Source organism: Argopecten irradians, chromosome 11 (genome assembly GCF_041381155.1).
Source record: "Argopecten irradians isolate NY chromosome 11, Ai_NY, whole genome shotgun sequence".
Taxonomy (NCBI): domain Eukaryota; kingdom Metazoa; phylum Mollusca; class Bivalvia; order Pectinida; family Pectinidae; genus Argopecten; species Argopecten irradians.
In genome coordinates, this window is record NC_091144.1 from 7,477,136 (window position 1) to 7,502,833 (window position 25,698).

Genomic DNA, 25,698 nt, shown 5'->3' on the forward strand with positions numbered 1-25,698 from the left:
AGACAAAATTTTGGACGAAGATTCTAAAGTGAATCTCTTAGAGTATGTGTCTAACTTCAAGCAAAGGTTGACAAGGGCATGTGAATTGGTAAAAGAAAATTTGGCCCTTACTCAAACCAAAATGAAAACATATGCATGGTATGATAAAGATGCCCGCGCAAGAAGTTTTGATCCAGGTGACAAAATTTTGGCTTTATTACCAATACCGAGTCAGCCTTTGCAAGCTAGATATTTTGGACCTTATGTTGTTGAGAAAAAGGTCGATGATGTTAACTACATTGTACAAACTCAAGGGAGGCGTAAGAAATTCAATTATCTCATGTTAATATGCTTAAGAAATATGTAGATAGAGAAGGGAGCAAAACCTCTCAACCTATTGCTACTTTGGCCTCTGTACCATCACAAAGTGAAAGTACAGCTGATATTTGTAAATTAGACTTAGATGGTGGTGTACAAGATGTAGGTTTAGACTGTGGTGTAAAGTTACGGAACTCAGATGTGCTCGCGAACTTGGACAAGAAACTATGTCATCTATCAGAAAAGGAACGCAATGAACTGAAAGATTTGATACTTGAGTATAAACATTTGTTTCCGGATACACCAGGCAAAACAGATGCTATCTATCATGACGTAGATGTAGGCGATGCGCCACCTGTCAAGCAACAACCTTACCGTGTCAATCCTTTGAAAGAAGAACATTTAAAGAAAGAAATTCAATACATGTTGGACAATGATATTTTTGAACCAAGCAAAAGTGAATGGAGCTCTCCATGTGTTCTGGTGCCAAAGCCAGACAAGACATACCGATTCTGTACTGACTTCAGAAAAGTAAACTCTGTCAGTAAAACAGGCACTTATCCAATTCCAAGGATTGACTCATGTATTGACAAATTTGGCAAAGCCAAGCACGTAAGCAAGTTTGACCTATTGAAAGGATATTGGCAGGTGCCTTTAACAGAAAGAGCCAAAGAAGTGTCGACATTTGTAACCTCACAAGGTTTGTACCAGTACTAAGTTATGCCATTTGGTGTGAAGAATGCCCCGGCAACATTTCAGCGTCTTCTTCTTTAACAGCGTGATATCAGACCTGGAAGGCTGTGATGGATACATTGATGACGTCATCAACTACGTATACCACGACACATGGGAAGACCATCTACGCGGGATTCGTGAATTCTTCGAAAGACTCACTACCATGAAATTGACTGTAAACTTATTGAAATATGAATTTTGTCATGCAACTGTTGAATTTTTAGGCCATGTTGTAGGACAGGGGCAGGTTAAACCTGTTCAGGCCAAAGTAGAATCAATTATAGATTTTCCAACTCCTGGAGGCAAGAGAGAGCTGATGAGATTTCTTGGTATGGCTGGATACTACAGAAAATTTTGTCAAATTTTCTCTGTTACAGCAGCTCCACTTACTGCTTTGTTAAAGAAAAATGTCAAATTTGTCTGGTCAGACGAATGTAAGTCTGCCTTTGAGAAAGTGAAGGCCATACTATCAAACTCATCAGTTCTGACTGCTCCAGATTTTAATAAACAGTTTAAACTGTTAGTTGACGCCAGCGATGTAGGTGTTGGTGCTGTTTTGATGCAAGAAGGTTCTGAACAAATTGACCATCCAATTTGTTATTTCTCGAAAAAGTTTGACAAACACCAGAGACATTTTTCCACCATTGAAAAAGAATGTTTAGCGTTGATTTTGGCCTTGAACCAATTTGATGTATATCTCTGCACTACAGTTGTGCCTGTGTTGGTCTTCACCGACCACAACCCTTTGACTTTCATTGGGAAAATGAAAAACAAAAATCAAAGGTGGAGTTTGACTTTGCAAGAGTACAATCTTGACATCAAACATATCAAAGGGAAAGACAAATATTCTGGCTGATGCTTTATCAAGGATTTAAAGGTTACTTGATATTTCAATAAAGTTTCCTTTTCAAGAAAACTTTCTTTTCCTTAAGGAGGGATGTGTTATGTATGACACTAATTACATGTTGTTATTAGATAAGGGAGATAACTCCTATAGCTATATTATCAATACATCCCATAAAGGTCATATCATTGATTTAGGTTATAAAACTTTCTAGAATATTATCATGTATAAACAAATATGTTTGTAAACATGTTGATTATAAGTAGGGATCTAGAATGATCTATTTCCAGAAAGTTCTGTGTGTTTATTTGTTTATTGTTTTTAGTTAGATATTTCTAGAAGTAGAAGGTTCTCCAATATTCTTGAATTAGGGTTTAGCTCTATATACTCCAGCTGTCCAAGGCTAATCAGAACTGTAATGAGACCTGTAATGAGACATATCAAGAATTGTACAGTGCCATATTAGATTCTATTGGGAGAGCTATTGTGACTTTATCTGTGGATTATTACAACACTTTGTGTGGATTTATTCATATTGCCTGGAACTTTACAAATCATCTGTGGACATTCATTTTCCTCGTGGATTTGTGATTATTGTTAATTTGAAACCTGGAAGGATCAAGGATTATACCAGGACATTCGCATACAGATAAGTAACACTTTAAATCATCGTATTACTCTTGTACCACCACCAATTACTTTAGATATTGTAAACCATCTCTGTATAATATTGTATATATAATTAAATTGTGTTTTGAATTTAGCTGCTGGTTTCTCATTTCTGTTGTTCGTTCATGTAACACCTATGGAATATATTCTACAAACATGGAAATCCATCTTCTAACTCTACACCTAAATAGCCGTGTTTGTGCGGATTTTATCATCGCCGATGACGTCAAAAGATCCAAGTATAACAAGATCCTTACAACACTCTATATATCGAGAGAGGAAAGCGCATTGAGGTCAGCTAAATGTAACTTGATAATCTGCTGGCATAGATGAAATCCCTATGGAGGTACTTCGTAATAGAACGGCTGTTGACAGTCTACTCACTATTTTCAATAAATGTTTCCAATTAGGAATCATTCCCAGCATATGGAAAAAGTGTATTATAAATCCAATCCCGAAATCTTCGTCGAGTGACCAGCGGGACCCCTCCGGATACCGTTGAATAAACCCTTGCACCGTCTGTTTATAATTTATACTGTAGTATTTTAAATCAGCAGCTCACTACCTGGGAAAACGCTAACGGCATAATTTGTGACGAACAAAAAGGCTTCAGGAAAGAACGAAGCATCTGTTGTGTACACTACATCAATAGATCTTACTATTCCCAAAACTACACGACCTGGGCATTGGTGGCCGAATGTTTGGTGCCATTACGTCACTTTATCGTGACGTTCATTGCTGCGTAACATGTACGTGTCAACAGCACAGGGATCTGAGAATTAGTTACAGATTATATAATCATGGACCCACTAGAGTGCCCCTAAGAACATTTTGAGACGTTTTAGAGCTCTAGATAAAAAACGATAAAAATCATACTCTACATAGCACTATATACGAGAAGGGTGGAAACTCACTGACTCCAATTTCTAACACGCCTACCTTTAGCGGCTATAAAAAAAACGGTTACTACCGTTGGAAAGAGCGATAATTTTTTCCTCTCAAAATCATCCTATAAATCTATACAAAGTGCCGTCATTAAGACGATATAAGCCTCATTATGACAAACATTAAATGGTCTTATACATTTATTGAATTCACAGAACGTTGGAATTGATATTGACAGCAATAAACTGTGTGTTAGCGTACGCCGATGACGTCGTTTTACGTTTGGTGCAAAGACAACAGAATGTTAGTAAATATGGCAAAATCTAAAATTATGCACTTTATAGATTTCACTTGACGTCGTCGATAAATATTGGTACCTTGGCCTCATCCTTATGGAACACTTAAACTACGATGTTATGGCTAAAACAGTCGCTAAATCAGCTAGTCGAGCACTTAGTAGATTAGTATAGCCAAATGTAGGTCTTTCGGAGGATTCCAATTCAAAAACTTACTCGAAATTATATGAGTCTTTAGTTTGGTCGGTTATCAATTATGCAACAGCTATTTGGGGCTTCAAGTCTTATTCGTGTATTACACGTGTAACGCATTACAGAATCCATCGTGCGGCGCGTGCGTTCATGGGCCTCGGGACATATCAGTACACGGGGATTCCCACCTGAAGTGAGACATAGGACATTATATTCGTCCAGTGTATTCTGCTACATGTATACAATGAATACTTCCAGGATTAATAGAAAAAGTTTTCTCATGGAATTTTTCTAAAAGCGGGTCAAGATGTCGTAACTTGAATTTCCGGTTTAAAGAAAGTTTCGGTCTTCTACAGCTACCGCCTTTAAATACATTATCGGACCACTATTTTTTTCAAAGGAATCTTGATAGTTTTATCGATTCTTGGAAGATACAATTAAACAACTCCCTGACTGCATCTTGACGTGGACGAATTAAACTGATTATTTACAAAAACTTTAAGAGTAATTTTGGTACTGAAATTTATTTATCTAAAGTTATGTCTACAAAAGATGGTGCCCTAGCCAAATTCAGATGTGGAGTGGCTCCAATTTGAATAGAATCTGGTCGTTATGAAAACTTAGATTTAAATTCTAGAGCGTGTTTTAACTGTCATTATCGAAAAGAAGATGAGTTCCATGTTTTATTACATTGTCCGTTATACCAGGATGTTAGAAATGACCTACATGTATTATTAAAGGCTTGAAGGATAAATTCTGATTTTCCAACACTTTTGGATACAGAAAAATTATGTTTTATTCTCCAAAATAGTGATATGTTATGAAGATAAGCCGAAAAGTGTACACTATGTTGGAGAAAGAACTGTATCGAGGCCCGTCAGGGCCGAGATCTGTTCTTTTTTTTTTCAAGATTTCAAGATTTTTTATTCATTCATGACATATGAACATATGCAACAAGAGGTCAAAAGGAACAATAATAATAATAATAAAATAAAAATAAACAGGGAAATCATAGATGGACACAGTCATCAATAGACAAATTTAAATACATTGAAACTAACAATTCTATTTTTCCTTATATAGTTTAAAGAAGCTTAATTACTCTCTGAATAAAATACTTACTTTACCTTAATAGAGCTGTATTGCATATAGTAAACATTCCTTTCATTTTGTGAGAATTATGATTAGTAAAGTAATATCTTGGTATATAAATTTCTCGTAATGCTACAACAGTTTCATTATTACATACATATCATATAGATAGTGGTACTCATCTCCAAACACAATTTGTACAGAGAGGACATAACCTTTCCTCGCGAGGGATGTTATTCTATCTGCCTGACTCTATATGGAATTTTAAATTAGAAGTTCTAAATTTACACAGATATTTACGTTGGTTATGTTTCAGTTTCAAAAGGTATGGTTCAAAATTGAATTGAGACTTAAATAAAGAATACATTTGTCCTCGCGAGGAACTGTCAATTTCATGATACCATTTTTGAATAAATTGATCTTGTAGTCTTTGTTTAATAATTGTTTTAAGATAATTTCTATTAACTTTACAAGATAGTTGAAGTGATCAAATATCATTAAACCCAGTATTATTCAATATATCTCTAATATATAATAACCACCTAGAACTGAATATTGAGTCCTGATGCAACTTATACAATAATTTTCCAACATAGTGTACACTTTTCGGCTTATCTCTAACTTAAAACATAGCAAGCCTTTGTGATAATAAAGTGCACTTTTATTTCTAATATAAGCCAGTTTTTTGTCTTCGCCTATGAGCTCAGGTCACTCTACTAATGTACATTCAACCATGACAAATCCAATATAGACAATGGCAACATAGAATTACCTTTGCCTGTGTTATATGTGATGAATAGCATTCATGAACGGAATGCATGAAGCATGCTTTTGGGTTGGACAACTATCTGTAAATTCACTTTAACTATGTCCACCGATATATAAGAGATATAATAAGGTGACTTAAGTGACTTTCATTGCTAAAAGGACATTTCTGTCCAATGTCTGATGTGGTAAAGAAATGACATATGAAACTAGACTTGCAATTTAGGCGTTTGTTTGAAAGCGTCTTGCTAAAATGATCGCATATCGTATGATCGTATATATCCAGACTAGTTGAAAACAGTCAAGTTTCAAGTTTTTTTATTTTCCAAATGCAATACAGCATATAGGTTTAACCAATACACAAATACATAATACAATGATCGTTGTTATGTTTCAAGATGGCGGAGGATAATTCCGATATACTTCATACCAAATTAAACAAAATGATTAATACATAAGTATGATATATATACTACTGCTGATTAATGATAATTTTCCTTTTTTCTGTTGCCTGGGTCAAATATTTCCCCAACAGATTTAAGCTCTTTACATTTTTAGATGAAAATAACATAATTAATTTATATACACTTGGGTGTTTGTGGTAATAAGTTTTTACAAACTTTTTACGTAACTCAGAATAAGCAGGACATAGTAATACAAAATGCATTTCATCTTCTACATCATTTTTGTCACAAACAGTACAAAGTCTATCGCCTCTGGGAACGGCGTTATAACGGCCAGCTTCAATTTGCAGAGAGTGGGCTTGCATGCGATATTTACTCAATATTTGTTTAGTTTTAGAATTCAAAGGCTTCTTTAAATAAAATTGAATTTCAAAGTTATCAACAAGATGTTTATAAATTTCACATTTAGGAGACACGTCAAATGCGCAACGCAGTTCCTGAATAAATATATCATGCAAGCGCTGTGAATGCAATTCCAAAAAAGTGTTTTTCATTATCTACATTCTGAGCAATCCAGATATTGTTGAAACCACATCTGCCTAAATCATTTTTTACATCATACAACCAATTTAATTTATAATCAGGCTTTTTCATAATGAGCTCAAATAGAGCATTATAGTATGACTTTAAAATACAGTTATCTGTTCTTAATAGCTTTAACCAATATTTCATCACCATTATTTTACGCTGTTTATGTAAAGTAAACCTTCCAGTCTCAAAATACACCATAGAACTATTGACTGTTTTTTTCACATTCAATAGACTCTTCAGGAATAAAAGATGTACAGATTCAATCTTAGGTGCTGGGTGCGAGCCCCATACCTCGCAACAGTAATTAAGCACACATGAAACATAAGTATCAAATAAGGATAATTTTGTTTCAACATTAAGCATGTATTTTTTCATTCTACTATTAAGGAGATAATATGACTTTCTTCCTTGTGATGCTAAAGTATTAAGCGCTAGAGTAAATCTCCCGTTATAATTGAAAACTAGCCCCAAGTAACAAAAATTATCAACAATATCTATAGCCCTTCCTTGAAAGGTCCAGTACTCATTAGCCTGTAGACGTTTACTTTTTCTAAAAACAACTATTTTGGTTTTATCTATATTAACAGATAAACTCCATTTATTTGCATAATTTTGCAGACAATCTAACATGTTTTGCAGGTCAGTAGCATCTTCAGTAAACAAAACTGTATCGTCAGCATACATAAGTATGAACAAATTTAAAAGTTGCAGTTGATAGCTTTGACAGTTGGAGTTTATCAATTCACTTTCTATATCATTAACAACTTGTAAGAGAATAAAGTATCGGAGACAAAGATTCCCCTTGTAAGAGTCCGACATGTAAATCGAACATTGCAGATAGTTTTCCACTTAATTTTGTACATGATTTTACATTATCATAAATTGATATAATCACTTTCAACAATCTACCCCTAATTCCACATCGCCATAGTTTAAGCCAAAGCTTATTATGTACAATGCTATCAAATGCTTTACTGTAATCGACAAATACACAATAAAGCTTTTTATTTTGTTGTAAAGTATTAGTAATTAGACTACTTAATGCAAATATAGCATCACGAGTACCGAAACCGGGTTTAAAACCAAGTTGCGCATCTGTAACAGCAGATACAGATTCGCTCCATTTTAACAGCCTTTTGTTCAAAAGACTGGTAAATAACTTTGCTACATGACTAATCAATGTAATACCTCTATAGTTATTTACATTGTTCTTGTCACCTTTTTTATATACAGGAATAATTATACCTTGAGCCCAGGAATCGGGAAAATATCCGACTTCCATAATACTATTAAACAATTTTAACAGAACAGGTGCAAAAATGGTTTTATATTCAATCATGTACTCATTTAGTATCATATCGGTACCAGCCGACTTATTTCTAGACAGACCTTTAATTGCCTGAATAACTTCATCTAATTCAAAATCCACGTCTAATTCAGGAAAAACATTATCGAGATTTTTACCATCCAAGCTACTATCAGTGTCAGACGTGATATGATCTCCAGCAAGACTCTTGAAATGAAGAAAAAACTCATCTAATGTTATATCTCCAACACTACTGACATTCCGCTTTGCAAAGGTTTTATAAAATTCCTTAGGGTTATTGCGCTTTAGTAAATCCATCATGTTACCTTGCATTCTCATATAAGGACGCTTAGTCTTCGCTTCAAATGACTTATAACATTTTTTAGCCTCCGATAGACCTATCCTGTTAGTGAATGATCTGTCTCTATTAAAAATAGTCAGAGCAGATTTATAATTAGAGTATAACCGCCTACAATTATCATCAAACCATGGTTTATCAGGTACTTTCTTAGTAGACTTTAAACAATGACAAGAACAAGTACAGTTTACTATTTCTCGTCGACGTAAGCAAAACTGATCAAACAAAGAACGTGAACATTTAACAAAATTATCCAAACAATCGTCGATACTTGCCTTAGTTTACTTAGCTGATCTACAGATCTCTCAATTAGATGCATGTTTTCTAAAATACGTTCATTCTCTTTGGCCTCATGAGACCAGACTACATTCATGACAGGATGCTTAATATCATCTGAGCAACAATTACATTTATCACTTATTGTCTTTTGACAATTCAGGGTAGCATATATAGGTGCATGATCTGAGAATTCATTAAAGCAGCCTACACTAAAACTGGTAACATTTGACAAAGCCATTATATCAGCAAGCACATAGTCAATTACACTTGTACCATGTGTATTATAAAACGTGATCTTACCATTTCTATCCCCAGATGAACGACCATTGACAATCTTTAAACCGGTAGATTTACATAGTTCAATAAGACTACGTCCAAACGTATTAAGTCGTATATCTTCGGATTTACGTTCAGGGACAGTCTGTTCTACGTTATAAGATATAAAGCCGTCGTTTAAACTATCTATGTTATTGTGCATATACATATTGTCGAATGTTATAAAAATCTGGTTCTACTCTAGTCCGACTGTTCAGGTCACCAATAACAAAAACATGACCTTTCTCACTATAATGACCAACCCCATTCTCTAACACCTGGAATATATCTTCATCATAGGAACCATAGAAAATAGATCTCTCTGGTGGAATATAGGTAAAAGCCACATAAACATCTTTCTTATCATCAAAGAGAGAGCCATTTATTCTGATACACATAATACTATCTAATTCTATCATTTCTACTGACACGAACGGACAAAGCCATGCTTTGTCGGTGCCCTCAGAACTTACATTGCATTCAGAGGATTTAAAAGTTCGACCTCTCTAGGGACAATCTTGGTTTTATTTATACTATGTGCAATTTCATTCAACAAGTCAATGGGAATTTGGTGAAATTTTGAAATATTGTTGAAACAAAACCAAAAGAAGTGTAAAACTATAGTGAAGATGATTTGGAAATGTAAAATCAAAAGTGGTGTACAAAACAATGTTTTCAGAAAGCGGAAATTGGAGTTAATGCTGTAGATAAGTGTTATAAATGGTGAATTCATAATAAGGAGGAAAACTTGATATGGGATATATACAGAAATTCTGTGGATGTGTTTAATTCTGCATCAAAAGTGGATTAAATTCTCTTCATATTCATTGTGTTGGATTTTATTCGTAATTTGGATTTAAAAATTATGGAATATTCCGGCAGTTTGTGTGTTGTGTGTTAACATAATTATGGGATTATGCCCGGAGACATATATATACTCACTCTCATTGTGTAACTCTCCCATAAGTTACCTTTTACTGTCTTATAAGTGACTGTCTTATATTAGGGTCACATATAAGACAGTAAAAGGTAACATATAGGACAGTTACAGGTAATGGTCCGATAATTCTTGAGTTAAAGTACAGAAACAACATCTAGCTAGTGTAATTAATTAACGCTCGAAATATTACTTCTTTTATTTTAGATATCATTCAAAATTTAGAGGCATATCAACTTTAATCCAGTTTTATGTCTATGTGACTTAATGAAGTTCTGACATTGGAAAATCGGATCTCAGCGTGTGATTTCTGAAAAAGCGATATCGAAAGTAAAACTAGAAAACGGGTTTCCGAGTACATTGGAAATTCCCTGTTACTATTCCTGCACAACCAATCATGTGGTCTGATATACAGGCATTTGATCACGTGATTAACGATATCCAGACGGACACACACATCGGACCAGGATGGACGAAGTATAATATCTAACAGTAAACATGACAAGTGAAAATTTTAGAGAAACGATTCAACCGTTTTGTATATCAGTTGAAGGCTTTCCTTCGGATACAGACGAAACACAAGTGAGACAGATATTCCCAAGCTGTCTAAGACTAGAATCCGTCCTAGGCGCTCAACTCCAACAAACAAAATGGCTGATTTGTTTTCGAGATAGACGTGGTAAGAATTAATTTTCAGCACAAACGTTTTAACATAATTTACCTTTAAAATTAACTTAAAAAGCATTTACTTGAATATCTTTCGTAACACTTTCAAAAATGGAAATTATAGGATACAACATGTGAAATGTGAAAGTCCACGACCCGACCCCAACCCAACCCCACTCCTATTTCAAAACGAAAGTAGAAATTTATTGTACAGTTGATATACGCAGAAACGTCATAATAATAAAGATATCGTAATTAATTGGACCCTTTATTGAAGAATCGGAATGTATTTGATGTATAGAGAAACTAGTTCCCATATTTTCGGTGAGAAGAAAAAACGAAAGTAGAAATTTAATGTACAGTTGATATACGCAGAGCGTCATAATAATGAATCTATCGTAATTTATTTGACCCTTTATTGAAGAATTGGAATGTATTTGATGTATAGAGAAACTAGTTCCCATATTTTTGGTGAGAAGAAAAACGAAAGTAGCTATATAATATGTATGACTAAGCTGGATCAGGTATGACATTGACATTATTAAAAGACCTAGAACACAGCAACAGTAGAGGAGAACATGTAGTGGACAGACCTTCATGGGTGCGGCCAGACCAAGGCTTGAACCCAGGTCCTCCAAACAGTAGCCAGACTTTCTACTGATTGATTGAGTTTTCCCAGCTAGCAGCAACACGTCGGACAGATGTTGGCCCAATGCATGACAATAGGTGGGCCCAACGTCAGATGATGACATTGCATCGACATATTTTTGTCCAGCTGATTTACGTTGTCCAGATGTCAGATCCCGACGGTTTAATAACGTTGCTAGACATTGATCCAACGTCATTTTGTAACTGCTTTCGACGGCTTTCCAATGTAAATCAGATATGTATAGACCTGATTAACAATGAAAATAATAACAAAGACAACAAAATAGGTTTCACTGCTTTTAATATATCACCACTCACAATCATTCACTGCTGTACTCCGAGTCACTGTCTCTCGTCCCACCGAAATTCTTCTGTCATCCGCTTCTGCCACTGTAAATCGAAAAATATTATTTAAAAGTACAATAATGATAATTAGAACTTAGGAAAGTGTCATTTCTGTTTACAACATTTTTATGCTACAGCTATTTTGAGAGCCACATGATAATTAAATCGTAGACACATAACCAAATAACGGAAAATATAACTGGAAAACATAAATGTATAGCAACACATAATTACATGTACATGTAAATATAAATGACATCTCCATTTTGGAATTATGTATATAAATAAACATCTATGTCAATATAAAAAGTCATCATTTTAAACTGAGTATACTACAGTATGTATAATACATAGACTTTGTTACACATTGTACGTTGATAAACTCACTCAGGTAAACCAGGTGGTTATGAGACATCTATCTATAAACATCACCAAATTTATTTTTCATATTACATTCCTAAAACACATCTGTACAATTAGGTGTAATAACTATAAGGACACGATCGTCACAGATGAGCACTGTGTCGCCCGCAGTCTTGTTCTGTCGGTAGGAAATTTAAATGTTGCTGTGGCCGCACCCACTCTAAAACAATTGATAACGGATAACCGCGCTTGCTGTACCATGGCGCTAAACTGATCATGACCCCCTCCCATGAGGATCCGATAACACTGTGGGAGTTAGTATAGGCTTAGTGGCACGTTGTCGTATGTCGTATTGTGAATGTTTTGTATACAGGGGTATCTGTGAAGTATATACAAGTATATATGTATGTGTTGGAGATGTTTAATTAGGGATAGTTGCAGATTTAGAAGATCTCTAAAACAATAGAGATTTTCATAAAAGTTAATATCGTAGCCTGTAAAAAATGTGTTTTAACGGTTATACTTCAAACGTTGCTCCACCGTCTCAGCAACGTTACTAGTCTTTAATGATTTAAAACTGAAGTTAACAATTTAAAGTGCTTGAACCAACATCGGCTTAACGTCGTGCATTTACTTTATCTTCAAGTGAAACACGTCAACGTTTGTCCAACGTCGACGAAACGTAAGAAATCCGACTGTGACCTAGGTGACTGAAAATGATGTCGGACCAACGTAACTCTGCTAGCTGGGATATACCTATATTCACCATTGATCGACCCATATATGCAGTCCAATCCTGCTACACTCCTCCTTTCTTAAATTTTAGTCTTTGCCCTCAAAGATAATTCATTACTCTCACTTTATCATCCTTAGTTTATATAGTAGAAGTGGCAAGTGAATATCAGACATCGCGAAAGTTGAAAAAAATGGCTGAACATTCGGACCTGCAAGGACTGTGAGTAAGCCGGACTGAACAAGATTTTGCTAGACCGAACATTAATGTGAATTTTTGAAGTAAACATGACTTCCTGCTCTAAGTATCCAGGCAGCTGTTTTCATGATTATCCTATGTAGTCATATATCACGAAATTTGCCAGATCGATGGACATATCCGGCAAAATTTGACTTGGACCGCCTATTTTTAAATCCAATCAAGACCGACCGTCCGGCAATTATTGAGTACAAGTCAGTAGAAATTGCGTCTCTGAAGTATTACGTAGGTGCCGAACTTGGCAAAATTTTAAACTGCACAAAATAATCATGAAAACAGCTGCCTGGATACATATATAGCATGAAGTTATGTTTACCCCAAAAATTCACATTAATGTTCGGTCCGGCAAATTCTTGTTTGGTCTGGCTTTCTCACAGTTCTTGCCGGTTAGAATGTCTTGGCATTTTTAGCTCACCTGGCCCAAAGGGCCGGTGAGCTTATGTCATGGCGCGGCGTCCGTCGTCAGTCCAAATTTGGCCACAAACATCCTTTGGGGAAGGGGAACAGAACTTGTATAAATTTTGGCTCTGACCCCCCGGGGGCAGGAGGGGCGGGGCCCAATAGGGGTAATAGAGGTAAATCCTTTAAATCGCTACTTGTCATAGAGCTCTGAATGGAATGTAACCAAAATTGGCCACAAACATCCTTTGGGGAAGGGGAACAGAACTCGTATAAATTTTGGCTCTGTCCCCCCCGGGGCAGGAGGGGCGGGGCCCAATAGGGGAAATAGAGGTAAATCCTTATAAATCGCTACTTGTCCTAGAGTTCTGCATGGATTGTAACCAAAATTTGACCACAAACATCCTTGGGGGAGGGGGAACAGAACTTGTATAAATTTTGGCTCTGGTCCCCCGGGGGCAGGAGGGGGGGGCCCAATAGGGGGAAATAGAGGTAAATCCTTTAAATCGCTACTTGTCATAGAGCTCTGAATGGAATGTAACCAAAATTGGCCACAAACATCCTTTGGGGAAGGGGAACAGAACTTGTATAAATTTTGGCTCTGGTCCCCCAGGGGCAGGAGGGGCGGGGCCCAATAGGGGAAATAGAGGTAAATCCTTTAAATCGCTACTTGTAATAGAGTTCTGAATGGAATGTAACTAAATTTGGCCACAAACATCCTTGGGGGAAGGGGAACAGAACTTGTATAAATTTTGGCTCTGATCCCCCGGGGGCAGGAGGGGCGGGGCCCAATAGGGGAAATAGAGAGGTAAATCCTTTAAATCGCTACTTGTCGTAGAGTTCTGAATGGAATGTAACTAAATTTGGCCACAAACATCCTTGGGGGAAGGGGAACAGAACTTGTATAAATTTTGGCTCTGACCCCCCGGGGGCAGGAGGGGCGGGGCCCAATAGGGGAAATAGAGGTAAATCCTTTAAATCGCTACTAGTCATAGAGTTCTGCATGGTTTGTAACCAAATTTGGCAACAAACATCCTTGGGGGAAGGGGAACAGAACTCGTATAAATTTTGACTCTGTCCCCCCGAGGGCAGGACGGGTGGGGCCCATTAGGGGAAATAGAGGTAAATCCTATAAATCACTTCTTGTCCTAGAGTTTTGTTTGGATTGTGACCAAATTTGGCCATAAACATCCTTGGAAGAAGGGGAACAGAACTTGTGTAAATTTTGCCTCTGACCCCCTGGGGGCGGGAGGGGTGGGGCCCAATAGGGGAAATAGAGGTAAATCCTTTAAATCGCTACTTGTAATAGAGTTCTGAATGGAATGTAACTAAATTTGGCCACAAACATCCTTGGGGGAAGGGGAACAGAACTTGTATAAATTTTGGCTCTGACCCCCCGGGGGCAGGAGGGGCGGGGCCCAATAGGGGAAATAGAGAGGTAAATCCTTTAAATCGCTACTTGTCCTAGAGTTCTGAATGGAATGTAACTAAATTTGGCCACAAACATCCTTGGGGGAAGGGGAACAGAACTTGTATAAATTTTGGCTCTGACCCCCCGGGGGCAGGAGGGGTGGGGCCCAATAGGGGAAATAGAGGTAAATCCTTTAAATCGCTACTGTCATAGAGTTCTGCATGGTTTGTAATCAAATTTGGCAACAAACATCCTTGGGGAAGGGGAACAGAACTCGTATAAATTTTGACTCTGGCCCCCCGAGGGCAGGACGGGTGGGGCCCAATAGGGGAAATAGAGGTAAATCCTATAAATCACTTCTTGTCCTAGAGTTTTGTTTGGATTGTGACCAAATTTGGCCATAATTATCCTTGGGGTAAGGGGAACAGAACTTGTATAAATTTTGGCTCTGACCCCCCGGGGGCAGGAGGGGCGGGGCCCAATAGGGGAAATAGAGGTAAATCCTTTAAATCGCTACTAGTCATAGAGTTCTGCATGGTTTGTAACCAAATTTGGCAACAAACATCCTTGGGGGAAGGGGAACAGAACTCGTATAAATTTTGACTCTGGCCCCCCGAGGGCAGGACGGGTGGGGCCCATTAGGGGAAATAGAGGTAAATCCTATAAATCACTTCTTGTCCTAGAGTTTTGTTTGGATTGTGACCAAATTTGGCCATAAACATCCTTGGAAGAAGGGGAACAGAACTTGTGTAAATTTTGCCTCTGACCCCCTGGGGGCGGGAGGGGTGGGGCCCAATAGGGGAAATAGAGGTAAATCCTTTAAATCGCTACTTGTAATAGAGTTCTGAATGGAATGTAACTAAATTTGGCCACAAACATTCTTGGGGGAAGGGGAACAGAACTTGTATAAATTTTGGCTCTGATCCCCCGGGGGCAGGAGGGGCGGGGCCCAATAGGGGAAATAGAGAGGTAAATCCTTTAAATCGCTACTTGTCCTAGAGTTCTGAATGGAATGTAACTAAATTTGGCCACAAACATCCTTGGGGGAAGGGGAACAGAACTTGTATAAATTTTGGCTCTGACCCCCCGGGGGCAGGAGGGGCGGGGCCCAATAGGGGAAATAGAGGTAAATCCTTTAAATCGCTACTAGTCATAGAGTTCTGCATGGTTTGTAACCAAATTTGGCAACAAACATCCTTGGGGGAAGGGGAACAGAACTCGTATAAATTTTGACTCTGGCCCCCCGAGGGCAGGACGGGTGGGGCCCAATAGGGGAAATAGAGGTAAATCCTATAAATCACTTCTTGTCCTAGAGTTTTGTTTGGATTGTGACCAAATTTGGCCATAAACATCCTTGGAAGAAGGGGAACAGAACTTGTGTAAATTTTGGCTCTGACCCCCTGGGGGCGGGAGGGGTGGGGCCCAATAGGGGATTTAGAGGTTAATATTAAAATTCCTTCAGAAAAGAAACGATGAACCTGTATTCAGAACATTACTTGGCATTACAAACCAGGTGAGCGATACAGGCCCTTAGGGCCTCTTGTTTTCAACTTTCATGATGTCTGTGCAGTTTACGTTTTTTGCCAGGTTTGACACCAGCTAAATACTTCACAGACACCATTTCTGCTGACTTCTGCTACTCAATAATTGCTAGACGGTCGGTCCGGACTGGATTTTAAAATAGGCGGTCTGAGTCAAATTTTGCTGGACATGTCCGTCGGACCAGCAAATTTGGCAATGTCTGAATGAATATATGTATAATTATTCAGATTAATTAATGAGGCTGACTCCCAAGGGTTGATTTTTTAAACTTTCAAACTTTATTTTCTGTCACATTTACGATGACTGCATGGTCTTCTTTAACTGCAACTTACGAAAAATAAATTATACATAATATTGATATTTTAGTAGTGCATGCAGTATTTCTTATTTGGCTAGGATTCAGAATTGTGTAAATGTTGGTTGTCACTCCTGGTAATGTTATTTAATGCAGATGCTTTTTCTATACGTTGTTTCTGCAGAGGCGGATCACTATTTGAATTTAAAGGAAATCAAGATACGTACAAACCTTACACTGAAGATCAGTGTCTGTATTCTCTGTGATATTCCAACCTCATGGGAAAAGATCGACCTAAAGGTAAGTACTATATAAAGATATGTGTATATATCTAGGATATTCCTTGTTTTCTGAAGAATAACAGTTATATTTCATCGAGTTGGATGGAAGCTATGATATTTTTCGCGGCCACGAAGCACAAGTGAATATAAACGTTTCCATCTCATGTTATTCATTAAGAAACAAGGAATATTCTATTTTTATTATTTTTCTTGGTTTTTCGCCAATCTCATTGGACATTGGTACCCCGGATGTGACTCCCTATAAAGCAGTGTAGAGAGGACAGGTTACATGTACACCTGTATTAAGAACATAACTTGGCATTACAAACCAGGTGAGCGATACAGGCCCACTGGGACTCTTGTTTAATGTAATACAGAAGTCTGAGTGTACATTGATTTTTGTGTTATATGTGTACATGTATCTCCATAACATAACAAAAAAATACGTAAAATACCACATTCAGTATTCCAGTGTGAATGTTATTTGTATGATCCACTAAATTACATATCTAAGTTAGATTACTAAAAATAGCACCCCACTCTAGTGTGTTAGTATCACTATTACATCGATCTGCCTGTACTAAATTTATGTTTTTTAAATGTCAAAATATTCATAAATACAGTCAAACTTTGTTGTATCGAAGTTCAAGGGACCGTCGGAAAAACTTCGAAACATCGAGACTTCGAATTATTCGTGGTTGACATTAGACCGATTTTCTTTACCATGACCAACTGTGGTAGTTGTGTACATGTTGTCTCTGTTCAGTAAACTTTATAATCATTGTATTTACCACAAGCAAAACAAAATAAAAACGAAGTATGCAATTAATCACATGTATTACTATCGTTAGCAATACATATGTATATTATAAACAAGACTTACGTGTACTAGGCCTAACCCATGTACATGTGTTCGTTTGGTGACTATTTAAGTGATGGTTAATATTACGGTATGAATATAAAAACGAAAACATGTTGTAAAAACGAAACGAAAAAGGAGGAACCGAAAGCGCTACAACACCTACAAAATACTTTGATTTAGAATGATCGATTTGCTCCAGTATTTATGCCAAAGTTTTGCAATGTAACAGTTTTGAGTATGAGTTACTAATAATGTGGCTCGCTGTTTACCGTTCCGTAAATTCTACAAACCGCTACCAATGGCTGCGGCGAACATCAAAAACGACTTATGATTTAATATCGCAGTGAGTAAAAACAAAGCACCGGGTATCGGCCTGATTAGTAATATTAATCGTGATGATCACAAGCTGTCATAATCCCTATTGTCCGGTGTCATATCATATTTGTATCCTCCATCAAAAAAGTATGCCGCGGGGTATCGGCGAACACCTGATCTGTACAGGTAAATTTTTATTTGAATCATCGAGTGTCAGTTACCTATGATTCTGTGACAAATGGTCCATGAAAAAAGTTTGATACATAGAGAACTTCGATTCATAAAACATACGATTCATACATGGGTTAGTTAGTAATGTTATATAGTGAAGAAATTCGGGACCAGACAAAAAGTCCGATACAGCGAGATATTCGATTCATCAGAGTTCGAATCATCGAGGTTTGACTGTAGGTTGTCTTAAGTATTCAATACTCAAATATATTCACATTTACTTGTCACTTCTGCTATATAAACTAACCAAGGCAAAGTGAAATATATGACGGTATATTAACTGACACCCAAAACGGACCATTGTGACATCACGAATGCTGACATGGTTAACCATGTTTTATGAACAATTTTGTGTTTTTCAGAGTTTGGTGAATCCTGTCATAATTCCACAGATAAATCCAGCAGAATTCCCACCAAATTATAGCCCACATGGCGTTGCACCAGGTAACCATGGTTACCATCCTGGTTACCAGAATCCTGCGTATGCTGGTTATGGTGCAGGACCACCAATGCATCCTCCTCCAATGTATCCATATGGTGGCCAACAACAAATGCCATCTCAAATGGGATCAATGCCTTCTGAAGGAGGAGACTATATTAGTTACCCAGGTATCTCCACACCACCAGGTCACCAAGGGCCACACCCTATTCAAGGTCAAGGTCAGGAGGGCAAATCACCAGCAGTAGTTGAAGGTGAGGGTCATGAACAGCCTGAAGTCACATCTGGAACTCACCTGCCCCAAGAGCAGTCTCCTGTTCCTGGTACACCAGTACAGTCACCAGACGGTAGAATAGGTCAGGACAAACAAGAGAAACAAGATGAAACATACTCGTCTATGCCTCCTTACCTTGGATACCCATACCAAGGACCAGGATACCACATGCACTACCCTCCTACCCAGTATACCCCGAGGTTTCCAGGCCGGCATCCATTGGGCCATCCACCACCATACAGTCAGTTTCCTAGGCAGCCTGCTTCCAATAGCCCAGTCAGGATGGCCCAGCCTCATAATGTCCCAAACTATCCTCTGCCTGCTGATCAGACTCCGGACACAGAGATGGAATCATCAGAAAGTAATGGTAATTTATTTTTAATTGAAAGTTTCCAATATTGGTTTAAATGTTGTTGTCAGACAGGCCCGCCATCTTGGATTTTGGCAGTTGATGTTTATTACCATTATTTCTCGAGAAGTACTCCACAGACATTTCTCAAAGTTTACATGAATGGTTCCTATGGTTCCTATGAGCCTCATGCTGATTTTTGAGACTGATCGGGAAAAAATTTGGCTGTCAGTGACAGCCATCTTAGATTTTGATAATTGAAGTTTGTTACCTCCATGTCTTAGAAAGTGCTGAAGGGATCTGTCTCAAATTTCATGAGCAGGTTTCCCTTGGGCCCTAATTGTGCATATTGTATTTTGGGATCGATCAGTGAACAAGATGGCCAACATCCACCATCTTGGATTTTGGTAGTTGAAGTTTGTTACCGCTATTCTCAGAAAGTACTTAAGTACAAATTATATATGTAGTATGTAGTCAAAGTTTGAAAAGCAGAGAAAACTTTTGATCCTTCTTTCCATTGTCAGACATAGATCATTCTTTGGTGGGCGCCATGTATTTGGAGATCCACTATCAATGGCAGGATATAATTTGATTTATATTTAATCTCACATTATCTTCATGTTATATTCAGTAGACATGTACTCTGTATTCTCCAGGTTTTAGTCTAATTACAAAAAAAATAAAAGTTTTACAAAGCTTATAAGTGTCTCAGAACAGTCTGCAGAGCAAATGATAGTTTAAACTATTCCTATTCTTATCAATGATAACAGTTTTTCCTGAACTGTTTATAAACAGTTTTTCCTGAACCGTTTATAGATGGGGCTGCTGTTGAAACTGCAGAAGAGGAACCAAATAATATTATCAAGGTCACAGGAATATCATCCCAGACCAGTGAAGAGAACCTTATATTATTTTTTGAGAATAAAAGGAAGAGTGGAGGGGGTGAAATTGAGACTATAGACTTCCAGGGAGATTGGGCTATCATAGCATTTGAGGACAGTGAAGGTATTCTTTATATGTATATACAGCAAACTGATTGTAAGAAAGCAATGGTCTTATTAAATCTAACACAGCCTTGTATTTGCACTTTTAAAGAAAAATGAGGGAAGTTCAGCTGTATACTTATATTTAATTTCATTGCTCAATTTGCTCTATCATCACATGCAAGCTAGCTGTCTTAATTTTTCATAACCGCTGGCAAGTTATCTTTTCCCTAGCATCAAGGTTAGGATAATCCTGTCAAATATAGGAAATATGTCACCTCATATATATAAGCTCCCTCACCCCAAACCATTCAACCATTCAACCTCACTGAGAAAATGTATTGTTTGCTGATTTTTATTTTTGTTATTGTTGTTTTCAGTGGTTGATAGTGTTCTACAGAAGTCGCCTTTAATTCTTGACAAAAAGCAGGTCACAGTTGAGCGATTTGTTCCGCAGAGGGATACTCCAGGAAATTCTGGTGAGAACATTGAGGAAGAGGAGGAACCATTGGGAATGATCAAAGTCTCCGGATTTTCCTCACAGACTACGGAAGAAACGCTAGAAATGTTCTTTGAGAATAAAAGAAAGAGTGGAGGGGGAGACATAGAAGAGATGGACTTCCAAGGAGACTATGCTATCATAACATTTGTAAACCCTGAAGGTACCTGCTGATTACGGTTCTCAAATTAATTTTTACAATCATGTAAAAAAAAAAAAAAAAAAATGTAGGCCAAATTAATATAATATTTGCTTGGTATCAAATTAATTCAATTTAATTAGTTATATATGTATAGCTTTCTTTAAAATGATAGCTACAGAAAGGATTGCTATTTCTTTATCGTGTCTTGTGATCTGAAGTTTGGTAATTACGTGTGTATCCCTGACCCTTATGCCTCATGATATAGTATATAGGGTCAATGGATTATATGTTAGATGCCTTTCTCCTGCAGGCTTAACTCATGATACCCTTGACTGCCAACTGAAAACATTTCTCTATTATAATGACTTGTGTGTCTGTTTAGGTCTAGTCCTTCTGTCTGTCTGTCTGTCGGTATAAAAAGTTTATCCGGACAACTCCTCCTTAACTACAGTACTTGTTTGGAACCATGTGTAGATGTGCATGCATGTTTTCGTTTGTTCAAATTTTATTTTCCATATATGATGGTAAACAGGTAACTAAACACAGGTCTCAAAATGTCTGGACAACTGATAAACTACCTGATTAATTTAAAATAAACTTGGTAATAATATCTTGTCACATGTGTAGATATGCATGCAGGTCTGCAGGGTTTTGTTAGTTAAATGTTTGATTGCTATAGTAACCAAGTTAGTCTACATGTAGTATAAACAGGTTTTTGTGTCCCCTGCAATGCAAGGGCGAAACTTAGGTATTACTACAGACATAGTGAAATTGGTCGGACAGATAGACATGTCCGGAAAAAACTGATAAGGACTGCCTATTTTAAAATCGGGTCTAGACCGACCGTTCGGCAATTATTGAGTACCGAAAGTCAGTAGAAAAGGCAAGCCTGCTCATTTGATTTAACATAATCGTCTTTTTTTTAAACCCACAGCAATGTAGAATTTAAACTGCATAAAATGATCATGAAGACAGCTGCCAGGATACTAATAGCAGAAAGTTATTTTTACTTTTAAAATTCACATAAATCTTCAATCTCGCAAAATCTTGTTCGGTCCGGCTTACTCACAGTCCTTGCCGGTCCGAATGTCCAGCCATTTTTTATCAACTTTTGCGATGTCTGCACTATCACTTTTGTGATGCTATGCAGGCGACACATCCACTTCTGTGGAATTCTTGTTGTTGAAAAAATTGTCCAGACATATCTCCCACTGCTAGCTAGTCTGCTACATATCAATTTCAGTAAATGAAATTTGTAGGTAATGTTGAGAACCATATTCACAGTTAACTTCACTGTACAAAGGTTTTAAAAGTTGTGTTTTTGTCATTGTTGTTTTCAGTGGTTGATAGTGTTCTACAGAAGTCGCCTTTAATTCTTGACAAAAAGCAGGTCACAGTTGAGCGATTCATTCCACAGAAGGATACTCCGGGAAATTCTGGTGAGAACATTGAGGAAGAGGAGGAACCATTGGGAATGATCAAAGTCTCCGGATTTTCCTCACAGACTACGGAAGATACGCTAGAAATGTTCTTTGAGAATAAAAGAAAGAGTGGAGGGGGAGACATTGAAGAGATGGACTTCCAAGAAGACTTTGCTATCATAACATTTGTAAACTCTGAAGGTACCTGCTGATTACTGTTTTGAAATTACAAATATGTAAAGGATAGATAAATTTATTTGAAGTTTGTAGCAGGTTTAGTGATATGGTCACCTTATACATAGTTTTGTGCTAGAGGGAATTTCCCATTAGCTCAGTCAATCGGGTTTCAGAACATTTAAAGTTTGGGGCTGTGGGTTATAGCCGGGTGTAGCATGGTATTCTTCTCCAAAACTGCTGAAGCAATATCAATGAAATTTTGCACAAACCTTCTAAGGCACAAGGCCAATCAAAATTGTGAATTATGTGGTCCCCACCCCCCAGGGGGCTGTGGGAGGGGCCAAAAGGGATAAAATTGAGTAAAATTTCAAAAATCTTCTTCTCTACTCACAGATGTGGTAGAATCAAATACTCTTCATAGATAGAAAGGTCTTATAAGGTCCTTTACAAAAATTGTGAATTATATGACCCTGGGGTCTCTAATTTCCCCTTGGGGAGGGGGTTAAGTTTACTATAGTTTATATTGGGAAAACACATTTTTTGCGAATTATTTGGTCATTTGTAATAGGAAATGAGTTAAATGTTGTCAGAATTATCAGTTTGAGATGGCCATTTAATCCTATTAACAAATTTTCTATGACTGACTCCCAGGGGCCTTCAGACGAGGTCTAAAGGGGTCAAACAGGCTAAAATTTCAAAAATCTTCTTCTGAAATTCTGTAAATTGTAGAATCAAATACTTTTCATAAATAGAAAGGTCTTAAGGACCTTTACAAAAATTGTGAATTATATGACCCTGGGGTCTCATGTTTCTCCCTGGGGAGGGGGTCAAGTTTACTATAGTTTATATAGGAAAAACACATTTATGAATGTTATCTGCTTATTTTTCATAGGAAATTAGTCAAACTGGGTTAGAATTATTAGCCTGAGATAGCATTTTATCGTCATAATTATATTGGTCCTGGCCGGCCCACAGGGGCCTGCGGGGCGGGGCCAAAAAGGGTGAAATTATTGATAAGGCTAAAACTTTGAATCTTCTGAATTCACAGATTTAATGGAACCAAATACTCTTCATAGATTGGAAGGTCTTAAGGCCCTTTACAAAAATTGTGAATTTCATGGCCCTGGGATCTTAGATTTTCCCCAGGGGAGGGGGTCAAATTTACTATTGTCTATATAAGAAAAACACATTTATGAACATTATTTGCTTAGTTTAAATAGAAAATGAGTCAATTAGAATTATTAGCCTGAAATAGCATTTTAACATCAAAACCATATTGGTCCTGGCTGACCCCCAGGGACCACAGGGGCGGGGCCAAAATAGGGCAAAAAATGGCTAAAATTTCAAAAATCTTCTTCTGAATTCGCAGGTTTGATGAAACCAAATAATCTCCATAGATTAAAAAGTGAAATTTATAAAATCACTGACACTGACTGACTTCTTTATCTTAAGGCAGTTGATGACTGATTTTACTGGGTTTTCAGTGGTTGATGACTGATTTTATTGGGTTTTTCAGTGGTTCATGACTGATTTTATTGGGTTTTCAGTGGTTGATGACTGATTTTACTGGGTTTTCAGTGATTGATGACTGATTTTACTGGGTTTTCAGTGGTTGATGACTGACTGATTTTACTGGGTTTTCAGTGGTTGGTGACTGATTTTACTGGGTTTTTCAGTGGTTGATGACTGATTTTACTGGGTTTTTCAGTGGTTGATGACTGATTTTACTGGGTTTTTCAGTGGTTGATGACTGATTTTACTAGGTTTTCAGTGGTTGATGACTAATTTTACTGGGTTTTTCAGTGGTTGATGACTGATTTTACTGGGTTTTCAGTGATTGATGACTGATTTTACTGGGTTTTCAGTGATTGATGACTGATTTTATTGGGTTTTTCAGTGGTTGATGACTGATTTTATTGGGTTTTTTTCGTGTTTCGTGATGATGACTGATTTTACTAGGTTTTCAGTGGTTGATGACTAATTTTACTGGGTTTTTCAGTGGTTGATGACTGATTTTACTGGGTTTTTCAGTGATTGATGACTGATTTTACTGGGTTTTCAGTGGTTGATGACTGATTTTACTGGGTTTTCAGTGGTTGATGACTGATTTTACTGGGTTTTTCAGTGGTTGATGACTGATTTTATTGGGTTTTTCAGTGGTTGATGACTGATTTTACTGGGTTTTTCAGTGCTTTATGACTGATTTTATTGGGTGTTCAGTGGTAGATGACTGATTTTACTGGGTTTTCAGTGATTGATGGCTTATTTTACTGGGTTTTTCAGTGGTTGATGACTGATTTTATTGGGTTTTCAGTGGTTGATGACTGATTTTACTGGGTTTTCAGTGGTTGATTACAGATTTTACTGGGTTTTTCAGTGGTTGATGACTGATTTTATTGGGTTTTTCAGTGGTTGATGACTGATTTTATTGGGTTTTTCAGTGATTGATGACTGATTTTACTAGGTTTTCAGTGGTTGATGACTGATTTTACTGGGTTTTCAGTGGTTGATGACTGATTTTACTGGGTTTTTCAGTGGTTGATGACTGATTTTACTGGGTTTTTCAGTGGTTGATGACTGATTTTACTGGGTTTTTCAGTGGTTGATGACTGATTTTACTGGGTTTTCAGTGGTTGATGACTGATTTTACTGGGTTTTCAGTGGTTGATGACTTATTTTACTGGGTTTTTTCAGTGCTTTATGACTGATTTTATTGGGGTGTTCAGTGGTTGATGACTGATTTTACTGGGTTTTCAGTGATTGATGGCTTATTTTACTGGGTTTTTCAGTGGTTGATGACTGATTTTATTGGGTTTTCAGTGGTTGATGACTGATTTTACTGGGTTTTCAGTGGTTGATGACTGATTTTACTGGGTTTTCAGTGGTTGATGACTGATTTTACTGGGTTTTTCAGTGGTTGATGACTGATTTTTGGGTTTACATTGGTTGTGATTTGTTGTTTTCAGTTTGATGACTGATTTTACTGGGTTTTTCAGTGTTGATGACTGATTTTATTTGATTTTACTGGGTTTTCAGTGGTTGATGACTGATTTTACTGGGTTTTCAGTGGTTGATGACTGATTTTACTGGGTTTTCAGTG

At 37.1% G+C, this 25,698-nt stretch overlaps 1 protein-coding gene and 1 pseudogene across 4 annotated transcripts in view; one reads left to right on the top strand and one right to left on the bottom strand.

Moving 5' to 3' along the window:
• Positions 1-5,927: 5,927 nt before the first annotated feature.
• Positions 5,928-8,663, bottom strand: LOC138334666 (uncharacterized; annotated as a pseudogene).
• Positions 8,664-10,393: 1,730 nt separating this feature from the next.
• Positions 10,394-25,698, top strand: part of LOC138334667 (protein mono-ADP-ribosyltransferase PARP14-like) — a 70,966-nt gene continuing 55,661 nt past the window's right edge. For 2 of the 4 annotated variants that reach the window (XM_069283326.1, XM_069283327.1), the window contains exons 1-6: positions 10,394-10,644; positions 16,810-16,925; positions 18,677-19,394; positions 20,193-20,381; positions 20,740-21,021; positions 22,341-22,622. In XM_069283326.1, coding sequence (XP_069139427.1) covers positions 10,464-10,644; positions 16,810-16,925; positions 18,677-19,394; positions 20,193-20,381; positions 20,740-21,021; positions 22,341-22,622 — 1,768 coding nt within the window. In that variant the 5' untranslated portion in view covers positions 10,394-10,463. The remainder of the gene's footprint in view (positions 10,645-16,809; positions 16,926-18,676; positions 19,395-20,192; positions 20,382-20,739; positions 21,022-22,340; positions 22,623-25,698) is intronic. The other 2 variants (XM_069283328.1, XM_069283329.1) reach the window with 2 other exon arrangements.